General features: G+C 42.8%; 1 protein-coding gene across 3 annotated transcripts in view; it reads left to right on the top strand.

Annotated features, from left to right (window-relative positions):
• FANCD2 (FA complementation group D2) overlaps positions 1-12,001 on the top strand; it is a 340,198-nt gene that overhangs the window by 19,232 nt on the left and 308,965 nt on the right. For all 3 annotated transcript variants that reach the window (XM_078776144.1, XM_068112928.2, XM_078776145.1), the window contains exons 4-5: positions 11,083-11,150; positions 11,494-11,597. In XM_078776144.1, the coding sequence (XP_078632270.1) occupies positions 11,083-11,150; positions 11,494-11,597 (172 nt within the window). The remainder of the gene's footprint in view (positions 1-11,082; positions 11,151-11,493; positions 11,598-12,001) is intronic.

Raw genomic sequence — 12,001 nt, 5'->3', positions numbered from 1 at the left:
AAGTGTACATTTTTTAAGGTCATATATCAGTGGTATGGCAGCCCTATTAGCTTGAAAGCTGATATTTAAAAAAATCCCTTCTTTGAAACCGCTTCACCGACCGATGTGAAACCGGTCATGGCTGGTGAAAATATTATACTTGAAAACAGCTGAAGTCATTTAAATCAAACTTGTTTATTTTTAGGATGGTGAAAGAGGGCTTCTACCCTTTGTGGGACTAGGCGGAGGCATATTGGCAACACAGTTGCATTGCTCTAGTCTAGTTCTTAATGATTGGTGTGGTTTTAGACTGCATTCGGAACTCGTCCGCATGCTGCACCGTTCAGACATGCAGGCCAACTAAGTTGTATGAATTATCAGTACACCATATCTACTGAAGGAGTAATGTTATCAGGAGTAATGTATAGCTAAGTTATTAAATGACAACAAAAGCAATGAAGTTTATTTTCAGTTATGAACTCTTTGATATATGCCAAGTTGAAAGGCAAAATATACAAGTACATGTAGACATGTAGATAGCAAAGTTACAAATGAGCAAAAAACTGCATTTTCTGGAATGTCATAGTCAATTTTTGCATGATTTTCTTTGTTTTCATGTCATATTCTAAGACATATATTATAATAAGTAGAAGTTGTGTTGCTGTAGCTATGTCAGCAATATTCTTTCGTCGATTGGTCACGGCACTGACCAATTAGGTGCGACAGTTTTTCCCAGCATTGTTATTTGTGTCTACTGTATTATTGCATCTTTCTGTGTCAGCAAACAACGTTCCATCTTGGATTCTTGGTGGTGCGGCAAATCGCATGCTTTTCTCACCTCGTGTTACCTCACCTCTCACAGCAGTGATTACAATATTGGTGATTACAGTGCAGCGTCTTTATCACACATTTTCCTCATCTTGTGACATCTAGGTGATTACTATATTGATTGTGGTGCTGTACTTGATAATTTTACGTTATTTGACTCCCCGGACACCAAGTGGCCACCCGTGTTCGGTGGGCCGACATGCGTACTCTCGCCCGGGGGGCGGGGGTGCCCGCTCGTGTTATCTATCTATAAATTCCAGTAATCTCTGTGTGTATGCGACCGCTGTTTCTCGACAACTACCGGTCCGATATACTTGAAACTTGCCAGGTATATTGCTGGGGACCCGAGGATGTGCCTTTTCAAGGTTTCATATTAATCGGACAAGTAGTTACCGAGCTATGTCCAAAAAACGATTCGACCAATCAGAGAGCAGCGAGCTACCGAGCTATGGCGATTTAGCTGTTCGCCGTTCGCTTTGGCTTTGCGAATGGACCAAACCATTTCATGTAAATAGAGGGGGGGGGGGGGTTCTACCGTACTCGCAAGCCGTTCGCTTTGGCTTTGCGAATGGACCAAACCATTTCATGTAAATAGAGGGGGGGGATTGTCACCGTACTCGCAAGCCGTTCGCTTTGGCTTTGCGAATGGACCAAACCATTTCATGTAAATAGAGGGGGGGGATATAATTTTAGATATATATATATAGTACGGGCATGCCCTAGTTGATTAAAATGTTGGTAAAAAAATAGATATTTCAAAATTGGATGATGTTGGTCAAACAAATAGATTAAAAAGTCCCAAAATGTTGCCATGATTAAAAGTTATTTTTACGATCAGACATAGCTGAAAATGCAGGAGAGACCTTTTAATCAATGAGAATGCAGGAGAGAACTCTGGCATCTGAGGCCCGCCCGTAGGGCCCAGAACTCTGGCCTGTATTGGTCGGATCCTAGACTGGCAATATTCCATTTAGATATAACCACCTTTAGAGGCCATTAGAGGCAATATTCCATTTAGATGTGCAACTGAAAATACTAAATACAATTTTAAAAATGGAAATCGCCCTAAACAAGACCTAAAGCCACTCTAAGAAAGGGGCTAAGGGAAGGTTTGAAAAAGATAAGGATAAAGCAAAAAAAAAAAAAAAAAAAAACATAAAAGAAAACAGCCAAGACGCAGGAAGTAGCAGAAGTCAGGTAAAACGTGATTAACCCTCAAATAAGTAGGAAGTAGGAATTGAAATTCCTCTTGCAGCTGATTAGATCATAGGATAGTAGGAAGCATTTTACAGGTTAGGTAGTGATTTCGACAGTGAGACAGCACAAAGGATAAAATTATCTGCATCTAGCCTTTTGTTCTGCACTTTGGATCAGCTATAGTGTATGGGTGTGCAGAGATAGCAAATCGAGCCTTGGGCCCAAATACTTGTACGGGACGAACCAATTTAGAAAGAAACGGAACATTTGCCATGAAAATATCTGTAGAACAAACCAAGAGTGGCAACTGACCTACAGAGAGCAGTTGAATAGTTGAACCCATCTCCACACCAACCAGGTTTTTATGTGTTTCTGGAGCCTATCAAATACAGATAAGTGGAAGGCCGGTGCTCCAGCCCAAATGTGGCAACAGTACTCCATGAGCGGAGTATAGTTGTCTTGTGCAGGTACAAAACAGCCTCGGGAGGTAAATACCTCTGAGCTCGATAAAGACAACCAACTCGTTTGGAAGCTGTCTTGGCAATACCAGAAATGTACTTATCCCAGCGGAGGTTAGAGGAGATATCCGGACCAAGAAGCCAAAGCTCAGATGAGTCTGTTAAGGTTGAAGACCCCAAGTCCAAATAGGGGAAAGATCTCTTTCTAGAGCTAGATATGAACAACAATTTAGTTTTATTTGCATTGAAGGTCACCAGCCGGTCATGCCCCACTTCAATACATTCTCGAAATCTTTGTCCAGTGAAACTCCAACCTCATTACGAGTGGAGTTGAATGAATCAGTAGATGCACAGTAAAGTGAGGAATCATCAGCATACATGGCTAGCTGAGACAGAACATTATCAGGAAGATCATTGATATAAACAAGGAACAATGTGGGACCAAGGACAGAGCCCTGTGGGACACCAGAATTGATGTGGGACACCACCAAAGTAGTAGAAGATTGACCCTGAAGTTCCACTTTCATCTTGCGATTTGTAAGGAAAGCTGAGATGATTGAATGCATTACTCCAGATACACCATATGACTGAAGCTTGTGGCGCAGACCTCTGTGCCAAACTTTATCAAAGGCTTTTGAGATGCCTAAAGCAACTAATCGAGCTTCACCCTTGGGCTCCAATGCCTTGTTGATATGATCCGCAATTAAGGCAATACCGCCGTGCAGCTCATAGAGACAATTGGGTGGGAGAGGTGCAGAATAATTGATTGATTAATTGCATAATTAAAATCGATAAATAATCACCATAAAATATTTTCTTAATCAATTGGCGAACAGCATACCTAAACCACCAGAGTTTCATTCCAAGCTGTAACTTTTTGAAAATTAAATAAGTCATTAATCGAAAAAATTAAATAATTAATTGATGAATCAAAAAATAATTAATCGATTAATTGATGAATCAATAAATTAAAAATATCCTTTATAGCCACATCACTTGGTCGCTATCGTGTCCAAATATTAGCTTCCTAGCTCAAAAGGTGCCTGAGATATTGCCCAGATGAGAAAGGAAATAAATAAGTACTTAATTAATCCATAATTAAGTAACTAATCAATTAAGTGATTAATCAAAAACCAAAAAATACCGTTTTTGACAATACTTCCTCACTGTTGTGCCCAAATTTCAGCTTGCTAGCTCAAATGATGGCTGAGCTACAAACAAGAAAACAAGAAAGGAAACAAACAACCAGAGTGAAAACTGAGTACTCCCTTTCAGCGTGTGTCATTGCTGGGCCCCCTTCGGTGCCCGGCAATGACGTTAGGCAGCGCCTGGAGATGGCACAGGAAAGGAGCGGTGTATGAACGGAGAAAGGAGCGGACATGCCAATGACCAAGTGATCTGGCTGTAAAATATTTTTTTGATTTATTGAGTAATCAATTAATTAATTAATTGATTCATTGATCCCTCCCCCCCCCCCCCCCCCCGTCAGTATTTTGTGAATATAAGTTTTTTCCTTCATAGTATTTGCTTGTTTCTTTGATTTTCTTTTCTCCCCCCTACCTCTCACAAACATCTTACCCTTTGTCCAACGTTTTAAAAACAAAACAAACAAATAAACAAACACAAAAAAATTCTTTATTCATTCTTTCTCTCCTCCCGGACACGTGCTTGTTCGCTCTCTTCCTCGTCTCGACTTGTGCCCCGCCCCCTATATCTCGTTTTTTCTTCCACCTCTGCTCCTTCTTTCTCAAATCCACGTCCTCACTTAGAGACTTTTCCCAGATTATTTTTCTTGGTTTTGTTAAAATGAATGAATGAATGAATGATCGTTTTTAAGGCCATTTTCCCCGCTAGAGCGGGGGTTAGCCTTGCGGGCCCCATGACAATCATGGTTCCCTGTTTGAGGCAATGTTTTTATGGCTGGATGCCCTTCCTGACGCCAACCCTGAGTTGCCTCTTACGATGCGCAGGGATATGGTGTACCTATTCTGAACCGGGGTAGACACCGGGATGTTTAAATATTATTTAAATATGTTTAAACCGCAGCCGTGATGCTGACGCCGCCCCCCCACACCCCCCAGAATTTCTATGTTTTAAACGTTTCCCAGTGTGTACCCTGGATTAGAATAGGTACACCGTATCCCTGCGTGTCATAAGAGACGACTAAGAGGGTTGGCGTCAGGAAGGGCATCCGGCCATAAAAACATTGCCTCAAAAAGAGAACCATGACAATTACAACTACATATGGGCAGGGTACAGCCCGAAGTGGAGATCGGTTTCTGAGGTTTGGGACATGGAATGTAGGGACAATGACAGGGAGATCAGGAGAAGTGGTGGAAGTATTGGTCAGAAGAAGAGTGGACATATGTTGTGTGCAAGAGACGAGATGGAAGGGAAGTGGTGTGAGAATGGTGAAGGGTAGGAAGGGACAGAAATACAAGTTTGTATGGCAAGGGTGCCCAGAGGGTGTGAATGGTGTTGGTGTCATGTTTTCTGAGGAGTTTGTAGACAATGTGGTGAGTGTGACTAGAGTGAGTGATAGGTTGATGATGGTGAAAATGATGTGAACGTCATCTCAGAATATGTTCCGCAGGTTGGTCGGAGTGATGAAGAGAAGGACAAGTTCTGGTGTGCGACAGAGAAGCTGATGGAAAACGTGAAAGATGAGGAAGTTGTTGTGGTAGGAGAGACCTAAATGGACATGTGGGAAGGAGTATGGATGGTTTTGAGGGAGTTCATGGGGGTTACGGATATGGTGTGAGAAATGGAGAAGGTGAAAGGATTTTGGAGTTTTCTGATGGAGCTGATTTGTTGATTTGTAATACTCAGTTCCAGAAAGAGGATAATAAGCTTGTTACATACACGTCAGGTGGGTCGACGACAACCGTTGACTACCTGATGGTGCGTAGGCGAGATAGGGGGCACCTCCGGGACACAAAGGTGATCCCGGGGGAGGAGGCTGTTTCACAACAACACTTGGTTGTCTGCGACATAAGGGTGAAAGGTGCGAGGAGAGCTCGGCGGGTGAAGTATCAACCGAGAATGAAGGTATGGAGGTTGAAAGAGGTGACAGTGAGGGAGGCATTAAAAGAGAAGCCGAGTCTGGTAGAGGATGATGTGGTTGAGCTTGAAAGTGGTTGGATGTCAATGAAAGCTAGTCTGTTGGGAGCCGTTGATGAGGTATGTGGATGGACAAAAGGACCACCGAGGTACTCGGAAACATGGTGTTGGGATGATGAAGTTGGAAAGAGGATTGACGAGAAGAGGAAGAAGTTCAAGTAGTGGCAGAAGGCGAAGGGTACGGGAGCAGAAACAGCAGAGCATGAAAGTTATAAGGCAGCCAAGAAGGCTGCAAAGAAAGAGGTTGCAAAGGCGCAGGAGGCATGTAGGAAAATGTTCGGAGAACGCTTGGATTCGGAAGAGGGTCAGAGAGCGGTATTCAGGATTGCAAAGCAGATAGTGAAAGAGAGGTGTGATGTGATGGGGGTGAGTTGCTTGAAGGATGAAGTGGGACAAATTGTTGTGGACCCAGATGGAATTAAAGGAAGATGGAAAAGAAATGGAAATGCTGTTGAATACAGAGAATGAATGGGATGGCAACATAGAGAGTAACCCAGTTTTAGGACCGGCAGAGAAGATAACTGAGAAGGAAGTTGAGGAAGCGATAAAAGCAATGAAGAGTAGAAAAGCGTGAGGGCCGACTGGAGTTGTGGGAGATATGTTGAAGGCAGCAGGAAGTTGGGGTGTGAAGAAAATGACAGAGATCTGTAATCTGGTGGTGAAAGAAGGCCGCATTCCAGTGGATTGGGAACTGAGTACCCTCGTCCCTCCATACAAGGGGAAAGGTGACCCTCTGGAGTGTGGCTCGTACCGAGCGATAAAGTTATTGGAGCATGGAATGAAGGTATTGGAAAGGGTGTTGGAGAGGAGGATAAGGAAGAAAGTGAAGATCGACGAAATGCAGTTTGGATTTATCCCAGGAAGAGGAACGACAGACGCGCTTTTCATTGTGAGGCAGTTGCAGGAGAAGTACATGGAGGAGAGGAAGAAGTTGTTTCTTGGGTTTGTTGATCTGGAGAAAGCATTCGATAGGGTTCCATGCAAAGTATTGACATGGGCATTGAGGAAATTAGGAGTGGAGGAATGGTTGATCAGAGTAGTGATGGCAATGTACAAAAGAGCGCGCACAGCTGTAAGGACGAAGGACGGGAACAGTGGTGAGTTTGAGGTGAAGGTGGGAATGCATCAGGGGTCGGTACTAAGTCCAATACTATTTGTAGCTGTGATGGAGGTGCTGGCTCAGAACGTAAAGGAGGGTTTACCGTGGGAGTTGTTGTATGCAGATGATCTGGTGTTGATTGCGGAAAGTATGGATGGACTGAAGGAAAAGATGAACAAGTGGAAGGAATGTATGGAGACAAAAGGTCTGAAGGTGAATATCGGAAAGATGAAGGTGATGGCAAGTGGTAAAGCATGTGATGAGGTGGAAAAAAATGGGAAGTGGCCCTGTGCTGTGTGCAGGAAGGGTGTCGGAGTGAACTCCATTCAATGTACAATGTGCGCTGAGTGGGTTCATCAAAAATGTAGTGCTCTGAGAGGGTCATTAACCAGTGTGGCAGCTACATTCAAATGTAAGGTGTGCACAGAGGGAGCTGCAGATGGAGGAAATGTTGAGTTGGATCTTGGAGACGGCGTGAACCTGGAAGGTGTGAAAACATTTTGCTACCTCGGAGACATGCTGAATGGAGAAGGTGGATCAGACTCGGCAACGGTTGCTAGAATGAGATGTGCATGGAAGAAGTTTCGGGAACTGAGTGGCGTGCTGATGAGGAGGGGAGTGTCGTTGAAGCTGAAGGGAAAGGTGTATGCTGCATGTGTGAGAAGTGTTATGATTTATGGGAGCGAGACATGGGTAATGAACGTAGAGCAGCAACGAAGGTTGGAAAGGGTGGAAATGCGAATGGTGCGATGGATGTGCGGAGTATCGTTGAGAGAGAGGAAGACAAATGATGAATTGCGAAAGATGATGGGAATAGAGCCTGTGATTGATGCTGTGAAGATGAACAGGTTGAGATGGTTTGGTCATGTGTTGAGGAAGGATGAAAGTGACTGGTTGAGAAGAGTGATGGAAATGAATGTAGAAGGAAGTAGAGGACGGGGAAGACCGAGAAAGACTTGGCTAAAGATGGTGGAAGAAGAAATGCGGGCAAGGGGGTTAACAAGGAGAGATGCAGAAAATAGGGCAAAATGGAGAAGATTGTTATGGGGACCGCAAGGCTAACCCCTGCTCTGGCAGGGAAAATGGCCTTTAAAATGCATGTTGTTGTTGTTTGTTGATTAATCAATTAATTGATTCGTTCTTTAATTATTAGTGATTAATTAAGTACTCATACATTTCCTTTCTCTTCTAGGCATTATCTCAGGCACCTTTTGAGTTAGGAAGCTGATATTTGGACATGCCAATGACCAAGTGATTTGGCTGCCGAGGCTATTTTTGATTTATTGATCAATCAATTAATCAATTAATTGATTAATTATTTAATTATTCGATTAATGACTAAAATTTCTTTAAAAAAAAAAAAGTTTTAGATTCTGATGAAATGGTGGTGGTTTATGTGTTCTATTAGCGAACTGATTAATTATTGATTTTTTTTGATTATTATTTATTTATTTTCATTATTAATTATTTATTTATTTTATTTCTCATCTGGGCAATATCTCAGGCACCTTTTGAGCTAAAAAAAAACAAACAAAAAACCACCTTTAGAGGCCATTTTTCCCCGCAAGCGGGGGTTGGCCTTTTTCGGGCACCGTGGTTGTTGTTTTTTGGTCCCTTTTTTGAAGCAATGTTTTACGGCCGGATGCCCTTCCTGCCGCCAACCCTGTTTGTCGCCTTTTACGACAAACAGGGAATTACCAGTGAACTGGTACTCAATTAGCCGACCTCGGAAGGATGACAGGCTGAGTCAACCCCCCTGGCGTTAATTCAGTGATCGACCGGGATTCGAACCCAGGATCCTAGGATCCTAAGCTGGCACCCTAGCCGTTAAGCCAACGCCAGGCTTTTGAGCTAGGAAGCTGATATTTGGACATGACAATGACCAAGTGATTTGGCTCGAAAGGGTATTTTTGATTTATTGATTAATCATTTAATCGATTAATTATTTATTGATTAATCGATTAATGATTTAATTTTTTTATTTATGACTTATTTAATTAAATTTCTAAAAGATACACCGTCGAATGAAGCACTCGTAGTTTAATTATGCTATTAGCCAATTGATTAAGAAAATATTTCATTGATTTTAATTATGCAATTAATCAATCAATTATTGTACATCTCTCCCTCCCAATACAGCATTGTATTGGCCGCATTCCAGTGGATTGGGAACTGAGTACCCTCGTCCCTCTATACAAGGGGAAAGGTAACCCTCTGGACTGTGGCTCGTATCGAGCGATAAAGTTATTGGAGCATGGAATGAAGGTATTGGAAAGGGTGTTGGAGAGGAGGATAAGGAAGAAAGTGAAGATTGACGAAATGCAGTTTGGATTTATGCCAGGAAGAGGAACGACAGACGCACTTTTTATTGTAAGGCAGTTGCAGGAGAAGTACATGGAGAAGAGGAAGAAGTTGTTTCTTGGGTTTGTTGATCTGGAGAAAGCATTCGATGGGGTTCCACGCGAAGTAGTGACATGGGCATTGAGGGAGTTAGGAGTGGAGGAATGGTTGATCAGAGTAGTGATGGCAATGTACAAAAGAGCGCGCACAGCTGTAAGGACGAAGGACGGGAACAGTGGTGAGTTTGAGGTGAAGGTGCGAGTGCATCAGGGGTCGGTACTAGGTCCACTACTATTTGTAGCTGTGTTGGAGGTGCTGGCTCAGAACGTAAAGGAGGGTTTACCGTGGGAGTTGTTGTATGCAGATGATCTGGTGTTGATTGCGGAAAGTATGGATGGACTGAAGGAAAAGATAAACAAGTGGAAGGAATGTGTGGATACAAAAGGTCTGAAGGTGAATATTGGAAAGACAAAGGTAATGGCAAGTGGTAAAGCATGTGGTGAGGTGGAAAGAACTGGGAAGTGGCCATGTGCTGTGTGCAGGAAGGGTGTCGGAGTGAACTCCATTCAATGTACAATGTGCGCTGAGTGGGTTCATCAAAAATGTAGTCGTCTGAGAGGGTCATTAACCAGTGTGGCAGCTACATTCAAATGTAAGGTGTGCACAGAGGGAGCTGCAGATGGAGGAAATGTTGAGTTGGATCTTCGAGACGGCGTGAAGCTGGAAGGTGTGAAAACATTTTGCTACCTCGGAGACGTGCTGAATGGACAAGGTGGATCAGATTCGGCATCGGTTGCTGGAGTGAGATGTGCATGGAAGAAGTTTCGGGAACTGAGTGGCATGCTGACGAGGAGGGGCGTGTCGTTGAAGCTGAAGGGAAAGGTGTATGCTGCATGTGTGAGAAGTGTTATGATTTATGGGAGCGAGACATGGGTAATTTACATAGAGCAGCAACGAAGGCTGGAAAGGGTGGAAATGCGAATGGTTCGGTGGATGTGTGGAGTATCGTTGAGAGAGAGGAAGACAAATGATGAATTGTGAAAGATGATGGGAATAGACCCTGTGATTGATGCTGTGAAGAGAAACAGGTTGAGATGGTTTGGTCATGTGTTGAGGAAGGATGAAAGTGACTGGTTGAGAAGAGTGATGGAAATGAATGGAGAAGGAAGTAGAGGGCGGGTAAGACCGAGAAAGACTTGGCTGAAGATGGTGGAAGAAGAAATGCGGGCAAGGGGGTTAAACAAGGAGAGATGCAGAAAATAGGGCAAAATGGAGAAGATTGTCATGGGGCCCGCAAGGCTAACCCCCACTCTGGCATGGGAAATGGCCTTAAAATGCATGTTGTTATTTGTTGTTTCTCCCTCCCAATACAGTCTCTATGAGCTGCACGGCAGTATTGCCGGGCGCCAGAGGCACCCCAGCAATGCCGCGCTGTCGAATATTTAATTATTTGGCATGGGGCGGTGTACTTTGAATGTATCTGCACTTGTTGTGTGACTGATTGGTCTCGCACATTCCTGAAGGAACAAAAAGCTATTACTGACAGTGATGTGTTTCAGCGAATGAATGAATGAGTGAGCGAGTCGGAATTGGTTCTCAGATCTAATGTGATCCATCCACCCCGGCAACGCTCTGCATTTCTAAATGCTTGTTATAAAACTATATTGCGTCTTGTTATAAAACTATATTGATCCATACAAGCATTTCCATCCCCCCACGCATCCCCACTTCCTTCAAAATAGGTTGTTTTCCCCAGTACTAAAGTCATAGCCAACTCACCATTGCATTTGAAAGACACCTTTGCTCTTCCTGGTATAACATCTCGCCTCCGAAACATCACTGTTGTCTTTTACCCTTAAGTTGTTGTTATCTTTGAATCGATTGTTTCTCCTTGTGCACTTTTTCTTTCATTTTTATCTTTCTCACGTCCTTTTATCTGTTAACGTTCCTATTTTATTTCAGTAGTTGTATTTCTGAGGCTTGCTGTTTTCCATCATTTAATAGTTTATTTTCGTTGTTGGTTGAATTTAAAGACAATGTAACATGGTTTTGTGTTTGCAGCTGTGGACCAAGCTACTTTCCAGAAGAACCTTGTACAACATTTAAATACTCATCACAATTTCACAGCGGTGTGTTTATACTTTCCGTCTTTTTTTTTATTTTAACTTGGTTTAATAACGATGAATTGCAAACCTTGGTTGGCATTTGCCTTGTTGGTCTGTAATGACAATGAAAGGAGTTTATCCGAAAGATGTGCTTACTATCTCGGATTAGTGCTTGCAGGCCTCTTTATGCTAGCATATTTGGTGAGTGATTTAGGCACAGAGAAGTTTGTCTTTCAAATTTCGTGATGTAGCATTCTGTTTGATTTGGGGAGAGGGACAATTTGTAGGGGGTTCGGAGGTGGGTTAGTTGATACAGTAGTGGTGACACATTTATGCTGTAGCATTCTAATGCAGTTGGCTTGTGCAGGCTATCGAGGAGTTCAAGTCTGGTCTGATGAGTCACCTGGAAGACAGGCAGCAGCTGAAGAGTTGCCTCCTACAATCAGCATCGTGCCAATCGATGGAAAACAGGCAAGCTGTGCACATTAAAGAAAACTGAGATTCTCAGAGGCTTACTCGATGATGCAGAGACATGCTGAAAGTTGCTCGACTGTTGTTGTCCCCCTACGCACAGCATGTTGCCTTTAAAAAAAATAGATTGTCCACCTGCATGCCAAAGAGATTTTTGAACACCTGTTCACTTTGCTCAAATATATTCTGGTGTTTATCTTTAAAGTGGCTAAAACTTTTTACCCTTTCATGCCTGTTTTTATATTTACAATACCGTAACTAGAAAGCATCTTGAAATGCATAGCCCGTCCACGTCTGCTTTGTACTTGAACTTGACAAAAACAATAGCTAAAAAAATGCAAATATTATTAATTTTTTTCTCCATATCTCTTTATAATGATTTGTTGAAAATTTGATGACAAAAG

This window comes from Myxine glutinosa, chromosome 4 (assembly GCF_964187855.1).
Source record: "Myxine glutinosa chromosome 4, kmMyxGlut1.1, whole genome shotgun sequence".
NCBI classification, from domain to species: domain Eukaryota; kingdom Metazoa; phylum Chordata; class Myxini; order Myxiniformes; family Myxinidae; genus Myxine; species Myxine glutinosa.
This window is presented reverse-complemented; position numbering and strand designations above follow the sequence as displayed.